The following is a 17,677-nucleotide window of genomic DNA, read 5'->3' on the forward strand; positions in this document are numbered from 1 at the left end:
GGGGGGGGGGGGTGGGGAGTCAGCAGATAGGACAATGCCAGGCAGATTTCCATATGCGATGTCAATGCCGCATCCTTAGGGTTCGAGGTATGACCGAGTCTCAAACAGGGCAATTTGTGAGATCACTGGACTTGGCCCAATCACACTGGATATTGCAAGGTGATGCCATTCCCTGTTTGGACATGTCTGCCACTTAAGTGAACATGTACCGGTCCATATCTCCCTGGAATTTGCCACAAATCTTTGCCAAGGTCAACAACCTAATCAAACCTGGTGTCATGCTCAAGGACGCCCAATAATCTCTTGGATATGCCAGTGTGCCAATGACATTGGCCTTAGCGCATGTGAATGTTGGCAGAATGCAGAAGACCAACAGTTACCTACGTGCTACGCCCCTTATTTGGGCATGCGAATTAGAAGTATTGGTAAAGGAAAAAGGGTTTTCGGTTGTATTCGGAGGGGTATCATTTATAAATCAAAAGAGGTGGTTTTAACAAGGTATAGGAATTTATTGAGGTTCCATCTATAATATTGTGTGCAGTTTTAGTCAGCTCAACTCATGAAGAACATAGCTGCCATAGAGAGGGTTCAGTACAGGGCTACTAGATCGATTCTGGGCCTAAATAAACTCAGCGATAAGGAGCAACTGAAGAAGACGGCGCTTTATACATCAGAAAGGAGGTGGTTATGAGGGGGTATGATAGAGATGTTTAAGAAGGTTTAATGTGTAAAATGTGTTCTTTTCCTGAGTACAAGCTAAAATACACGCAGTTTCATGAAAAACTTGCGTTTCTCCATTATAATAGTGATTTGGAACAAAACAAAACAAAAAATGAGTCGGAACAAGCTAATGTGTTAAAAACGCTTATATTAGTTAAACAAGTATTTGCATGAAAAAGGTTTCTTGTGTAAAATGTGATGTTTGGTTTAGTCCAAGGTAAATTACAAACTATTTGATGAAAAACATGCGTGTCTGCATTATAAGTGATTTGGAATACAAAATGCAGGTCAGAACAAGCTAATGCATTTAAAACCAGAGTTGGTGTCAAAGCCACCCAATGCTCGCCTGTTTATACATTTATCATTTTTAAAAGACTCGTCTAGTAATATTTTTTATAAAGCATTGCAGTGAAGTCAAATCCAAATAATTTTAAAGCAATGTATGTATTTGTATATTGTAATCAGTAAAAAATAGTGTTGTAGATAAAAACATTAGAAAGGAAATAACTTGCACCAAAAACTTTAACATTTTCACGCTCACGCTCACACCGGGGGTATCGCTATAGCTCTCTGTGTTCTTCGAACAGGCGAGCTAAAAAGCTTGTTTGAGGCAAATAAGATCATTTTTGTATGAAAAATGTTTCTTGTGTAAAATGTGTTGTTTTGCTTCCTACGAGCTAAAATACACACTATTTGATGTAAAACACATGCTTCTGCATTATAATAGTGACTTGGAACAAAAAACGGTGTCGGAACAAGCTAATCTGTAAAAAAAAAAAACAAAAAAAAAAACACTGGCATACAAGATCATTTTTGCATGAATAAGGTTTATTGTGTAAAATGTGTTTTTTTGCTTATGACAAGCTAGTTTGATGAAAAACATGCGTTTCTGCATTAGAATAGTGATTTGGAACAAAAAAACGGGGTCAGAACAAGCTAATATGCCTGGGGTTGCATTAATGGTTAGGGTGGTGGGCTTGGGATCCTCGGATCTTCAGTTAAAATCTCACTCGGCTGTTGAATTAATACCAGGTTGGGATGACTTTGCCTGTCATCCTTCTGAAGTCGGCAAAATGAGTGCCAGCTTGCTGGTATCTTGTGTCGGAATGGCGACCCGTCCAGGATTGTGCCCAATAGCCAAGGAGACTGCTTAGGCAGCACCAATGCTCTGCACAGAGTATGGTCCCGATGGATGGATAGTTGGAACAAGGTAATCTGTTAATAGTTGTATAAAAGTAAAAAAAAACAAGATGTGATGGAAATTGTTGACATCACATGGACTGTTATTGTATTTTGTTTTCTTGTACATGATGGGAAAACAAACAAACAACGAAACAATTACAAATCATGACACCAGTTTCTCATGCTGCTTTTGTTGCCCAACGTGTGAGCATACTGCGAACCCCAATCTCTCTTGAAAACCGCTCGAAGTTTTTCTTGCACTGTGAGGCCCAGCCCCTTGGCTGCCTCCTTTGTCTGGTTGACCACCAGGCCGACTCCCGCCGTGGAAACAAAGTAATCTTCTGACCAGTTTGACGTTCCTGGAAATAATATTTAATTATCATCATAGTCATAGAGAAAACTCACAGACTTGGACAACTTTCACGAATTTGGTGTATTATATTATGTGGAACGCACCGATGTACGCTGATTTGTCCGTCACCAGGAACTTATGGTGGTAGATCCTAGATGCTGCGATTCTTTTCTGAATCTCATCAACAGGCAGCTTGAATAATTTCTACATAAAATAATAAATAAATAAAAATCAGATTTTAAGAACGTGTTCAAACTGATGTTAACACAGCAATTTATGCATATTCACAAAACGAATATATGACAATTTCAGCAATGACTGGAGGAAGTCGTACTTACAAAATTAGAAATATTCTTCCTCCTCTGCACTTATCTTTCCAAGCTGGAAAAGGAGCCTCAGTCCTACTTCACAACATTACGGATGTATGGATATTTTATCAATGTTTGATTCAATCTAAAGTACTGTCGGACCCCGCTATTCATGGAATGGCTGTTCGTGGACCCCGCGTATTCGCTGTTTGTAAAATGCAACCTGCTTTGACATTCACATCCCTGTGCTTTGCATATTCCCATTTTTTTTTTCATGTTTTCACGTTTTATTTTGCATTTTCGCAGTTCTTTTGTGTGCGTATTTACAAATTTTTGCATGCATATTCGTGTATTTTTCATTGGATTATTTTATTTTCCCTCATGAATCATGAATCACCGGGAACCTATCCCCCTTTTTCCATTCAAACAATGTCCTGGTATCCACTGATTCGGTATTTGTGGCATTTTTCAGGAACGTATCCCCCACGAATAGCGGGGTCCAACAGTACACACAAATATAGACCGTTATACAACCCTGAACTGATTATGATTAAATAAAAAATGCATACAGTGGTACTCACCCATTTAAGTACAATACTGCATTATCCAAAACTTCACAAGTAAATTATTGAATCTTGTCCAAAAGATAGCACTTGTCATGTTCAAAACAATATTATCAAGAGATTACAGTCGACTAATCACTACTTTATTCATTGGCGATGATTTGCCATTGTTTTTCAGTGTATTTGAGAAATCAACAATTGTCAATGTCACCCTAGAAAGCCAATGTGGCTTTCATGCTGGATGTGGCACGACCGATATGATGTTCTCTGCTCGTCAACTCCAGGAAAAGAGTAGAACACAACATTGTGACAAAGACATGGTCTTTGTCGACCTTAGTAAAGCATTTGATCTGGTCAGTAGAGAAGGCCTGTGGAAGCTACTGTACAAAGTCGGCTGTCCCGCTAAGTTTGTTAACATCAGATCTTTCTATGAAGGCATGGGTGTTTGTGTGAGGGACAGTGCATGCACTTCTGAGCCATTTCCTGTTTCCAACGGCACAAAGCAAGGCTGTGTCCTTGCTCCCCAATGCTTCATGATGCTTTTGAACATTGCACCTGGAAAGTGATGATCCAGTTTCGCACCGATGGTTGTGTCTTTAATTTGCAGCGTCTGAAGGCCAAGTCCAGAATCATGGAAATGTTGCTCCGTGATCTACTTTTCGCTGATGACTGCGCACTCTTCAGTAATAACCTCAAAGACATACAGTTTATTGTCTACTTCTTTGCGCAATCTGCTCATCGCTATGGCCTTACGATTAGCCTCAAAAAGACCGAGGCCATGCTTCAGCTGAGACTAGAAGGTGCATATACTGTCCCATACATTACCATCGATGATACGCCACTCAAAGGTGTAGATAAGTTCTGCTACCTCGGAGTTGTTCTCTCTCAAAATGCAATGATTGATGATGAAGTAACATCAAGACTTGGTAAAGCATGTGTCCTTTGGAAGATTGACACATCACCTTTGGCATGAACGTGGCATTTGTCTGGACACCAAGATCAGCATCTATTGTGCCGTTGTCCTATCAACACTTCTCTACGGATGCGAATCTTGGACACCCTATCGTCATCATATCAAACGCCTTAATCAATTTCATAAGCGATGCCTTCATAAGACTCTTGGCATCACCTGTCTATCACCTTGGAATATCTAACACCTCAATCCGAGACTGCTGTCGTATCCAAGGAATTTAGCATTTCCTGATGCAAGCTCAGCTTCGCTGGTCAGGACACTTCACACGTATGGAAGACCATAGAATCCCAAAAGTGCTTTTCTACGGCCAACTAAAATTTGGTAAATGGTCACATGGTGGAAAAAGGAAGAGTTATAAGGATGTCCTGAAGTCTACACTCAAATCGTGTGCCATTCCAGTCACCACCTGGGAATGTCAAGCCACAAACAGGTCAGCTTGGCATAACATTTGCCACAAAAGCCTGGACCACTTTGAATGTGAGAGACTTGCTATCAAGAGACAGTGGAGGCAAGAAAGGAAAATCTGCCAATGCCCACCTCAGTAAGGAACAGCCTATACCTGCGATGTTTGCAGTAGATGCTGTAGGTCCTGCTTTGGACTACACAGGCATCGCATGATGCACAATGCTTAGTGAACACACCAGTGTAGAGGAAAGATTCATCGAAAGCGATGACTCACACCATCATTTGAGAAATTCAAACATTTTAGTGCGATCTTCGTGATCATATAAGGGATATCATCACTATTTAGCTATTTTCGGTCCATTGCAGAATGAAGACCATTGCAGAAAACGTCTGAATGACGTTACAGTTACCACATCAACAGTGTAACGGTTTTGAAACTTGTATTTCAAATAAACAGATACAAAGTCAACTGAGGAAGTTCACCATTATATACAATGTCCAACTCCGATTCCCACATTGAGTTGTTTCTGCCCAATGTCCCCATCCTGCCGGCTTAACTCCCATGTGTTCACCTCATAGGCCAGGGCTGTCGAACGATCGAGTCCTGTCACATCGTTCTCACTTGACGTCCTTGCAGTGTCCGTCGGGGCAGTCCAATGAGCGACTCATGTCACGTTGTTCTCTCACGTACGCTGGTCCGCCCAGGATGATTGAAGAGCTCAAAGGAATTATTTCCCAATGCACAATCTTAATGAGTTTTAATCAACCTAATTATAATCAGCTCCACATGTTAACAACCACTCTGGACATTAAAACCTTGGTCACTCATCAGAGTTAAATCGAGCATGGGGACGATAGACACACACATCTTGTCACATGTCTTCCGTCTCTCTCCACTTCCTTCTCGCGGGTTTATATAGTAACACAGAATGATCCCATGCCTTCCAGTAAATATGATTCTCATCTATACGGGAAGTTTTGTATGAGAACAATCGAGCATCGACATGAATCTCACCAGGCAGTTTACAGTGCTATACTCCCATTGACAGTCAACCTCTGCCAAGCTGGACAGTTTATGGTTTGTATCCCAAAGAGAGGCTGGATCTGCATCCGGACCTGAACAAAAATCGAATCAGCTTATTCGTGTCACCGAAGCAACTCATCTACTAAATCCATCCACAAGGTTTTGAAATATCGTGCTCTATATCGTCTTTGGCCCGATCATCAAATGGTGAAGAATCACTTCAAAAATTAAAATAAACTCTTGTATCTGGATCCGGATCCGGATCTTCACCCAAATCGAATCAATTCATCCTTGCAACACACACCGAATCTGTCCACCAGATTTCGTTCGAATCCGTCCATAAATTTTTGAGATAACCTGCTCACAGGCAAACATACAGCGAGACTAACAGACAGACAGAGGTGAAAACATAACCTTCATCCACCTTCGGTGGCAGAGGTAATAAGGGATACAAGGAATATCGAATGTAATACTCGAAAATCAAAAGCAAACAGGATTTGCAAGAAAAGCAATGAAGCAAATCAGAGAGAAGCAACAAAGAGTAAATGAGATAAACAAGAGAAGAAAGAAGAACATTTCACCACTTGGATGTTGCAGCCTGTGGAGTTATCGGCGAGAGCGAGCAGCGACTGCAGGAAGATGAACAGAATGTCATGGGTTTTTCTCCAGCAGCCGACAAGTAATTGCACATGAACCTGGCGCTCGTAGGCCGCATGGCGAAGGGCATCGTCGATCAACGGCCAGAACCTGATGGCGAGCATCGAGGAATATCAGTGAGTTTGGTTCTTGACCTGACGAGAAACTGTCAGATTGATGTTTCATGCGTAAATGGCATTTCATTCAAGCTTTATTATTAAACTAGCAGGGGTACCCGGCATTGCCTGTTATTTTTTTTCGTGGGGGCCCAAAACACTTCCCTACACCCACTAAGGAATGGGGTCGAGGATCATTTCATATTACCTTTCACGTAGCTACAAAGGCTAAGGCACTATAAGAGAGATTAGAAATTCCTTCCTTCATTAGCACTGGAAAGGAAGTAAACCCCCCATGTGTAATCCTTGCCCACTGAACTTGCCTTCAGGAGATGCCCTCACAAAATCCCTCAGGGTACATCTGGCGCACGGCCTCTCTAAACCCTTCCCCTCCAGTCAAAAAACGAACTTTTATACCTCCACCACCGAAGGTGGATGGAGGTTATGTTTTTACCTCTGTCTGTCTGTTTGTTTGTCACTTGCAAAATCATTCAAAACCATGATCTTTTCTACCCATGTTAATCCACCCCAAACCCACCTCCTTCAAATTTCCTGCTTTCCTTCCTGAAAGCCCCTGTAGTATCCATCTTGTTTACCTTGTGTACCCAGCCCAATCCCTCTCCCTTCCATAGATCTCCTTATGTCTCTGTTCCCCACTGTTTTTTCCTTCCCTCTTCTCTCCCCTTGTTCTACGTTCTGTGTTGGCTCTAAAACGAGCCTTGACATTGCATTTAAAAAATTTTTTTTTTAATCCGATTCACCTGAGCTTTGATTGAGATTGTCAAATTTAATCTTAATGAAATGGACAATTTGATGTATCCATGGCAATCTTTGGAGAGGGGGGGGGTGGATTTTGCAAGTACCGTGGTCTGCACGACATCTTTTTCTTGTAATTGTTTGTGAACAAAATAACTCAAAAAAAGTTGTGGACGGATTTGGACAAAATTTTGTGGAGACCTTGGGTATTTGACAAGGACGAAATGATTCGATTTTGGTGAAGATCCGAATCCGGATCGGGATCTGAGAATTTTAAAAGTGATTTTTCACCATTGGAAGATAGGGCCAAAAAAATGACATGCAGCAGGATATCTCAAAAAGTTGTTGCCTGATTTGGACGAAACATGGTGGGCAGGTTACATATGTAACAAGGAAGAATTGATTCGACTTTGGTGAAGATCCGAATCCGAGAATTTTGAAAATGATTCTTCACCATTGAGTGATTGGGCAAAAACAACATATTGCAGGATATCTCAAAAAGTTGTGGACGGATTCAGACAAAACTTGATGGCTTAGTCGCGTACGTAACAAGGAAGAATTGATTGGACTTTGGTGAAGATCCGAATGCGGATCCTAGAATTTTAAAGTGATTCTTCACTCTTGAGTGACAGGGCTGAAACGATATATAGCAAGATGTTTCAAAAAGCTATGGACTGATTCGGACGAAACTTGGTGGGTGAGTTGGCTCGGTGACGAGAACAAGCCGATGAAATTTTAGTTCAGATCCAAATCCAGATCCGGCCAATCAGTTGGATACAAAACGTAAAGTAATCAGCCTGGCGGAGATATGCTCTCTACCGAGTGCCCTTCTTGTTTCACATGTAATGAGGTGTATATAACTGAAGATGCGGTCTCGGAACGAGGGAAAGGAAACTGTCTCGTGCAGCAAACATTTCTCACAATTTCCGCTGTAAAGATTAAATATATAATAAGGTAGGTAAGGTAAGCCTTCCTATTATTGCAAAGCGTTCCAAAGATTTTAAACGTAAAATCTGCAACAATTGCATTGAAGAAAATGTTTTCAGTGGTTAATTATGTTTACCTTTTTGAAGCTTACTAATACATTATGCTAACAATCAGGATCTGTTAGTTGCTAAACATTGTTGAAAAAGATGGATATCAATAAGGTATTTTCAGTATTGGCCCTGTTATTGTCATTTTAATTTCCAGATTGAACAACGACTTCGACGACTGAAAGAGAAGGATGTAGCTCTTCAAAAAGGGCGAATATTCAAAGCAGTATTCACAGTTTTTTATTTTCCAAAAAAGACAGAATTACAGGACCATAAAGACAAATTAAAGTGCATGTAGAAAACGATTAAAAGAGTTAAACTGTTTCAATTTGATTTTGGAACTCCACTAACTGGAATAGCCTTGCCAGTGTGTTGGAATTTAGTAATGACAATTACAAGTATGGAGAGTCGTGTTGTTGTTAATAATATCTTTTGTTTGTTTGGTGTTTTCATGCATCGTGATTGTGAACTATATATCCATTGAAGAAAGAGAGCACACTGTGCGTTTTAATGTAATTTTCCCATTGCGTAGTATATAAAGCCGCTGTCACACCTTGACGTTTTAAAACGCATATGGCAACGTATCAAAATGTATGTAAAACGCTGGCGTACGCTGAACTATTGATGTTTTTTTTCCAGTTTTGGGCATATAATAACGTGTTGGACGTATGCATAACGTATTAGTAACGTACACAGAACGTTTCGATAACATATAGATAACTTATACCAATGAATGCTGAGCGTGTCGTCGGCGTTCACAACCTTTGCCCAACGATAGTCTAACGTATGCATAGCGCGGCAACATATCGCCGACGATCACGTGGCGTAGCCTATTAAAAGGCTGCGGCTCGACGATTCAAATCCTAACCGCACTAGACATCGAAGTGTCAAGCCGCTGTCACACCTTGATGTTTTAGCCAGCGTAAGCCGACGTATGAAAAATTTGCCGAATACGCTGGCACACGTCGAATACGTTATGGGAAAGTTTTGTATACGTTAAGAGCGCACTGAAGCACGCTGGCATACGTCGTAGTACGCCGAGTACGTCGACAAATTTTCAGCATGCTGAAAATTTTTCGACGTATGCCAGCGTATGACACACGTTCCGCATACGCTGGCCATAAGTTGTGGGCACATTACGCGATCGTTGACACACGTCGACACACGTAACTTGAAAGTTACTCATAAGTCAAAACGCGTCGAGGTAATGTTTAGCGTACCCGGAACTTATTTCTAACCTATGAGTAACGTGCTTTGAACCTATGTGTAACGTATCTCCAACGCATATTGACGTATGTAGATGTATTTGACGTCTTCCAGACGACCATAGAACTTACTGAACGTGTTACTAACTTACAGCTACCGTACAATGGTGTATTGGCAGCGTTTAGGGGAATTGGTATAAAAAAATGGGCTTCACACAGGAGGAACCCGTCAGTGTTCCAGACTCCATGGTTTTTTGTTTTTTTTTTCTTCGGCATGACAGTGATGTTGACACTTCGATTTCTGGTGCGGTTATGATTTAAATCGTTGAGCGGCAGCCTATTAATTATATTATATTATAACCGCACTTGAAATCGAAGTGTCAATATCACCGTCATACTGAAGAAAAAAACCCCAAAAACCATGGAGTCTGGAACACTGACGCTAACCATTACCTTGACGTGTTTCGACTTATGATTAACTTACAAGTAACGTGTGTCGACGTGTGTCAACGATCGCGTAATGTGCCTACAACTTATGGCCAGCGTATGCGGAACGTGCGAGTCATACGCTGGCATACGTCGAAAAATTTTGACCATGTTAAAATTTGCCGACGAGCTCGGCATACTACGACGTATGCCAGCGTACTACGACGCATGCCAGCGTACTACGACGCATGCCAGCGTGCTCTTAACGTATACAAAACTAACCCATATCGTATTCGACGTGTGCCAGCGTTTCAGACAAATTTTTCATACTTCGGCATATGCTGGCTAAATCGTCAAGGTGTGACAGCGGCTTAAGCTTGGTACATAAGAGATCCTGAGTTCTTATCTCATTCTATGAACGTTTATTTATTCTTAATCAAAATCTATACATGCATCGCAAAGATTCTGAAATGATTAACAATAAACTAACCTCGCTCTGTTTGGAAAAATTACATTTTTTAATGTGATCTAAATCTTTGCGCCCCCCCCCTGCCCCCCACCACAAACTAAAATCCGCGGTCAGGCCCTGGTTATACAGTAAAGCAAAAGAGACAGTGCAGAGCTAACCTGATACTAATACTTCAACAATCTTACTTATGCCAACAAACTTTTCGGTTCCGGTTCTTGAGCGACGGTGGCGGTTCCTCTTCAGGGTCTCTGTTGACTTTCTGAAAGATGTTTTCCGGTTGTTTTTACTGTCATTTTGTTATCTCTGTGTTTCCTGTGTGTTTCTAGTTCAGTCTTGTGTTAAAATTGTGCTAATTGTGGAGTTTTTGTCGCATTTTCATGTCGAGTCGCAGGTTTCCTTGAGACCAACCTTCTTCCCATTTGTGTGCACAATCATGTTTATTATATTTTCTCCTTATTGCCACGAGTTATTATTTTTCCCACTTTTTCCTCCACCCTCCTATCCCTCACAACTCTACCCTCCGTTTCATGTCTTAAAATATATTTTAAAAAACGTTTTCCCTCACATTTTTTCCCCACTAACCACGTGACTTCCTGCACTGACTGCACTCCTGCACTGACTTCTTCCTCCTTCTGCCGATCTACCATCTTCGACTTTTGCCGACCCACATTCACCATTCACGATTTTTGTCTCCAACCTTTCTTTAACCTAATCTTTAAAAAAAATTCTTCTTTTAACCTCTCGTGTTACACCTCCTGTAACCTGTAACCACGTTTCTCTACCTACTCTTCTTCTTCCTGTAACTTTCGTCAAACTACCAGCTTCCTTCTGTGTTTGCTGATCCAAATTCACCAAACACTGACACGATTTTTTCTTCAACTTTTCCTTTTCCTAATCTTCCGTAATCTTTATCGAAAAATAAAAAACACGGCCTCTTAAAATGATCCTCCACACATGTGGTTCTCGGTATTGTGTCATAATTCACTCTCTTCTTCTTCTTCTTCTTCTTCTTCTTCTTCTTCTGTCAAACTGTTACAACGTTTCTTTTCTCCATTCTCTTAATTCTCCTTCATTGCATCCCAGGGGTGCAAATTAACATTTTTATCCACCGGCCAGCAGGGCCGGTGACTAGAAAAAGTTACCGGCCCAGCAGAATTTCTACCGGCCCAATAAAATAAAGAAAAAAGTCACAAATTTGATATCAAACACTTTTAATATACTCCCATGAGTGAGTTTGATGAGTGAGGTTGGTTGGATGAGTGAGTTTGATGAGTGAAGTTTGCAGAATGAGTGAGTTTGATGGAGGAGGTTGGGTGGATGAGCGAGTTGGATGGATGGATGAGTAAGTTTGATGAGTGGGGTGGGGGTGGGGGGATGATGCAGGGAGGAGGTGGTTGTGGGTGATGGGGGACCATTTTTGTGTGGATGATGGGGGCAGGGGGTTGTGAGTAGTGCTGGGGGGGATTTTTGTGGGTGATGGGGTGGTTGTGGCTGATGGACGATGGGGGGGGAAGGTTGTGGGTGATGGACGATGGGGTAGAGGGGGGGGGGGTTGGGTGATGGACAATGGTGGGGGTACTACTCGTCCACCCAACATCAAATATAAACTCACTCATCCACCTAACCTCACCCATCAAACTCACTCCTTCATCTAACTCACTCATTAACCCAAAAGCCTCAAACTCACTCATTCACCCAACCTCACCCATCTAACTCAATCATTAACCCAAAAGCCTCATCAAACTCACCTCACCCATGAAACTCACTCATTCACCCAAATTCACTCATTTAACCAACCTGGGCATAGTGTTGGGCACCGATAACCAAAAAGTTAACTTCGATAATGATAATCCGATAACCCCAATTTTTAAGTCCGATAACAATAATCCGGTAATTATAATACAAAGTTATCGGAAGGTAACGATAACTACTTTTTAACAATAATTCAAAAAAACAAGGAAAAACCTTCAAAACCCATAGAAAAGGCTTATTTATGCTAAACCCAAGAATAAAATAAGCATTTCGCGTCTTTTTAGAGTTTACGAGTCGTCACACACACACACACACACACACACACACACACACACACACACACACACACACACACACACACACACACACACACACACACACACACACACACACACACACACACACACACACAGCACGGTTAACCGGACGGAGTCCAACATGCACTGGGAGGTTAACGGGACGGGTCAAGGACACAATGTGAATCCAACAAACAAATTAATGTCCATTTCTTACGGAAAGAGCAACGGGAATAGGTCCGCGGACGCTGCGCACACAAACAGGAAGGCAACGTTAATTCAAACATGAGAGGCCCGACCTCACAAACACACCGAGAACAGTCACAAACATGGCGCGACGGTATCTCCACGCCTCGACACTCATGTCCGACTGTCCGTCGCTCTGCCAAAGGTTAGACCGTCCTTGTGTTTGAATTAACCGATCTGTACGTTTCCCAACCTTGACCGAACCAGTACCTGCAGAGCTGAGCAGCCGCATGGCTGAGGAAGTCTTCATTGTAAGGTTTCTTCTTCTTCTTTCTCCTCCTTCTTCTTCCTCCTCCTCTTCTTCTTCTTTCTCCTCCTCTTCTTCTTCCTCCTCCTCCTCCTCCTCCTCTTGCTCCTCCTCCTCTTCCTCCTCCTCCTCCCCCTCTTCTTCCTCCTCCTCTCCTTCCTCCTCCTCCTCTTCTTCTTCTTCTTCCTCCTCCTCCTCCTCCTCTTCTCCCATTTTTCTTCACGCGGCGGCCTGATTCAGCATTATCTTGTAAAACAAGTAATCTATAATCATGTACATTTTTCTCCTCCTTGAAAATTAGTTCGGCGAAATGCGACCCGGAAACGATAAAAATGTTATCGGACAAAAAATTAACGGACATTATCGGAGTAAAAAATCGAGTTATCGGAAGTTAACTGGTCCGATAACGATAAATGGAAGTTAACTTCCAATAATAGTCCGATAAAAAAGTTAACTTCGATAATTATCTGTTATCGGATTATCGCTTTTGTGCCCAACACTGCAACCTGGGCATGAGAAAATGCGTCCGACTGCGCCAAACCGTCAAATCTCGCGCAATCTCGCGGGATTTGGAACGAGATGAAAACAGACAAAATGGCCGCCGCAGAATTACTGGTGATTTCTACAGATTTTTTGCGCACAAAAACAGTAGTTCCAGTTGAGAAAACTAGTAGAGAAGCTCGTACAAATTGTACAAAATAACAGGAATCACCGGTGATTCGCCAGCCGGATGGGTAAGGCAGTTTTGTGTACCCGCCCAGCACAAAAGTGAGGGGCCATTGGCGACCGGGCGGCCGTTAATTTGCACCCCTGCATCCCTCACATAATGTCTTTAATCGCATCTCTAAATTTAAAAAAATTTTAATCCCAATTTGCAACGTATCTTTGTGTTCCATCAATCGTCCTTTTTTCCAACTTCAGTACCAATTCACCCCACCTACTTCAATCTATCTCATCCTCCTAACTCCTCAGATCTTGTACCTCGCCTGCCCGGTCCATTCTTCACCATACCTCGACCAAGTCTCATCCTTCCCCTCTCCCCACCTCTCCCATCGCCCTCCTGCACCTTAACCATGCTTGCTCTCATCGTCTCCCCTCCCTCTCAAGCAACCTTCACACCCTTCTCCCTCAACTCTCCCCTCTCACCCTTCTCCCTCCAATCTTCATCCTCACTCCCCCTTCCCAAAGTTGCTCCCCCTCACATCAACAAAGCTGCCTCTTTCCACAACCCTCTCTCTTCCATCTCATCACTCCACCTCCTCCAATCTTCAACTTCCCTCTGCCCCCTCTGTTATTACCCACCACTGTACCTCAACCCAGCACCACTGAGCCTTATCTCCTCCTCATCCTGTCCTCTCCCCTAACTCTTCTGCAACCCCCCACACTCTTTAAACAACTCTCCTTACCTCCTCCCCTCCTTCCTCATCCTACAATGCCCCTCCCCTCCCCTGCACACAAAACCTCCTCCCCACCCTCTTTCTTCACAGTTTGCACCTCAAACATCCGGGCCTTCGCTCAAACCTGAGCGATCTTTTCCATACAGGTTGCCACGAACAAACCAGACATAATCTGTTTAACAGAAACTTTCCTTCTTCAAGACATCTCTGACTCTCCAGTATCTCTTCCTGGTTACTCCCTCCTCCAGTATGACAGACCTGAGCCTCATCCTGGTAGCAGAGTTGCTCTTCATCAAAAACTCCATTCCTCACTCACCATGCACTGACCTCCTCTCTCCCCACCCTGGTGGTGGGCTAGTGCCCTGTTCTTTTTCTCGTTTTCATCAATGGTCTCTGATGCTCTCTGGAAAATGCTCTTTATCTCCTATCTCTGATAACTCCACCCTCTGCCGGACCATCTGTCATCCCTCAGATCAGCAAGCAGCAACCTCTTCACTCTCTGCAGATCTGGATAAAATCACAAGCTGGTCCAACATGTGGAACATGTTTTTCAATCGTGACAAATCTCACTATGTCGCTCCGAAAGGACTGTCTGGAAAACCCCCACATCTACTTTCTCAACATTCCTCTTGAAGAAGTCCTTTCATTCAAACTTCTGGGTCTCACTATGTGCCATGATTTTTCCTGGAAAACACACATTTCCAAGCTGGCCTCCAAGAAAGTCACCGACTGGGTATCCTCCACCGTGCAAAGTACTTCCTTGGCACACCTGAGCTCCTGACCACATACAAAGCTTTCATTCACAGCCTGATGGAGTACTACTCTCCCCTCTGGGCTGGTGCTCCCGCCTCTCACCTTTCTCGGCTTAATGCTGCGGAAATCATGGCATTTAGGATCATTCGCATCTCCACGATGAGGCTGAGTCTTTGGGTCTATCACTCTCTCACCGCAAGCAGGTCGGTGGTCTTTCTGTCTTCTACAGTCTCCTCTCCGGTCTTGCCCCCCTGCTCTGTCTGAGATATGTCCCCCTCCCACCCTCCCCCCCCCCACATTTCTGCAGGGCGCTCAAGTTCCACAAGCAACCCCCTTCTGGTAAAACTACCAAAATCACGAATCACTGCTCACCTTCACTCTTTCATTCCTCTTTTTTCCCACCTTTCAATCTCCCACACTCTCTTCAATCCCATTCTTCCATCCAGGTCTTTAAAACAGCTGTTCACCACCCTCTCTTATCTTCCGCCATCCAAAACCATGATCTTTTCTATCCCCACTAATCCACCCCAAACCCACCTCCTTCAAATTCCCTGCTTTCCTTCCTGAAAGTCCCTGTTGTGTAATTTCTGAGAGTCCCTGTAGTGTAAGGACCTGAAGGTCCCTGTAGTGTAAGGACCTGAAAGTCCCTGTAGTGTCCATCTTGTTTACCCTGTGTACCCTGCCCCATCCCTCTCCCTTCCACAGATCTCCTCATTGTTCCACACTGTTTTTTCCTTTCCTCTCCCACCCCTCTTGTCTCCTGCTCCCCTTGTTGTACGTTCTGTGTGTTAGCTCTCATACGAGCCTGGACAGTGTATTCAAAAATCCCCAAAAAACAGGAGCCATCAGGGTCATTTCAAGGAAGGGTACATCAGAGAGAGAGAAGATAAGAAAAAGACAAGGTGGTTTTGATCTCTTTGCTCAATCACCAAGCGGGGTTGATGAACCCATGCTGCCCAAACGCTGAGGAGGGGTGAAAGAGGAGGAATAATGGTTGTATATGCGGTGTGTATTTGAGGATTTGAGGGTCCGGGTGAGGGGCAAAGGAGGTACAGATGAGGTGCAAGGCAGAAACTGGAAAGAGGTGCGTATCTGTGAGGTCACTCTGAAAAGAACGGTTTGGTGGGACTTGCCCTCGCCGAGCTCTTGTGCATCCACAGTGGATGAGACGGAAAGTGGGGTGGGACAGAACATGTAAAAAGAAAGTTTACTTATGTGTGAGATTATATGTGCATCAAAATGTTTATATCGGCTTGGCTCCAATGAATACACTCGATATGGTGCCTGGATCACTTGCTTGCCCAGTGCTCCGTTCCACAAACTCCGTTCCCTCCACTCTGACAAGTCAGCTACGTTCCACCCCTTGCCATGCACCGCCGACCAAGCCAATACAAGAATGATCTCTCTCATTGTCTGGAACGCTTCCCTTACATAGTCGCTGGCCGGGGGCAGAGCCCGGATGTGGATCAAACGGGTCGCTAGGCAGAGGGACCGGGACTTATGGTGCCCCCATTGGTTCACATACAATAACTCCAGCACCAGCACCGCTTACGCGAGGCCACAGCCACGATGAGGCTGGCATTGACCTCTCGACGCCTCACGAGATGGACTGATCCATTTTTGCATCTTTTTATGGTGTGATGTAATGATGTGATGTTGCCTGATTTCCAATCAGAAGGGTCATTCCGTGCCAACTCACCTAAGGGTCCCCAGGTCACCTCCTCAGATTTTGCTGGAAAAATTATTAAATGTAGATCTATATGGCTCTACCCACCATGCAAAAGATTAGCTTTCAATTCCTCATAGTTTAAAAAATATCTATCTCTAGAGACCTTTGAAATTTGGCCCTAAAAATGCCAAATGGGAAAAACGCATTTTTCCCAACTTCAGTGGCTTATAATTTTAAAATGGACTCCTCTAGAAAGCTAATATTGCAAATATTTACTTATTGGCATCCAAAATTTTCAATTATGGCATCAGATAGCTTCTTTCTGGGATACATATTTTTCACTCTATAGGAACACTATATAGGAACACTCTATAGGAACAATTTTTCACTCTATAGGGACAAAAATGGCTTTTTGGCCAAAACGAGCTAAAATAAGGTGAAACTATAGGAGCCCCCCTGAAAATATGGAACAACTTAGAATTTTTTTCCTCATAACACAGTGATTATAGGGTCATTATTTATCCATAGATTCATTTTTGTTGGGATAATACAGTTAGGTGATGAATTATAAAAGTTTTACCATAAGCCCTTGCCTCCGAGGGCTCTAAAATGGACCAATTTTGTCCCCTGGTTTGACCATTTGGCTAGGGGTTTAGGATCTTAATTTTTTTTCTAACGATTGCCTCATATAAGATGTGTCTACTAACCGAATGATTTTATCTCACGCCCAAGGCTTCATAGTAAAATAAATTTTTATTTACATGCACGTTTTTTATAATTATTCACTTTTTTTCATATTGAGAAGTTTATAAGTCTTAAATGGAACTATCCAGGAAAGAGTTACTGCAGAATTTTATAAGCTGGTATACAAAATTTTAGATTGTGGCATCAGAATGTCTCTAGAAAGCACATACTCCTAGTTTTAGGAAGCCAAATATGGCAATTTGGCCCACTTGGTACAAAACAAGGTGAACTTGCAGGGGTGCGCATGAGGCTAAATTATGCTTCTTATTAGACATTAGTGATAAGGATGTTATTTATTCATAAATACATGCTAATGATTACTTTCGTAAGTGATTGCAAATTATAAATTGGAACAAATTTGATTAGTTGAGTAGCAGCTTTTTTATTTACAGATATACAGAGAC

At 42.7% G+C, this 17,677-nt stretch overlaps 1 protein-coding gene across 3 annotated transcripts in view; it reads right to left on the minus strand.

The window, feature by feature from the left end:
* Nucleotides 1-1,527: 1,527 nt before the first annotated feature.
* The window catches only part of LOC147011870 (5'-3' exonuclease PLD3-like), a 52,041-nt gene continuing 35,891 nt past the window's right edge, over nucleotides 1,528-17,677 (minus strand). For all 3 annotated transcript variants that reach the window (XM_085857339.1, XM_085857338.1, XM_085857340.1), the window contains 3 exons: nucleotides 6,109-6,274; nucleotides 2,359-2,458; nucleotides 1,528-2,261 (listed from right to left, as the gene is read on the minus strand). In XM_085857339.1, the coding sequence (XP_085713465.1) occupies nucleotides 2,059-2,261; nucleotides 2,359-2,458; nucleotides 6,109-6,274 (469 nt within the window). In that variant the 3' untranslated portion in view covers nucleotides 1,528-2,058. The remainder of the gene's footprint in view (nucleotides 2,262-2,358; nucleotides 2,459-6,108; nucleotides 6,275-17,677) is intronic.

This window comes from Eptatretus burgeri, chromosome 15 (assembly GCF_056783735.1).
Source record: "Eptatretus burgeri isolate ZD-2024b chromosome 15, Ebu_testis_v1, whole genome shotgun sequence".
NCBI classification, from domain to species: Eukaryota; Metazoa; Chordata; class Myxini; order Myxiniformes; family Myxinidae; genus Eptatretus; species Eptatretus burgeri.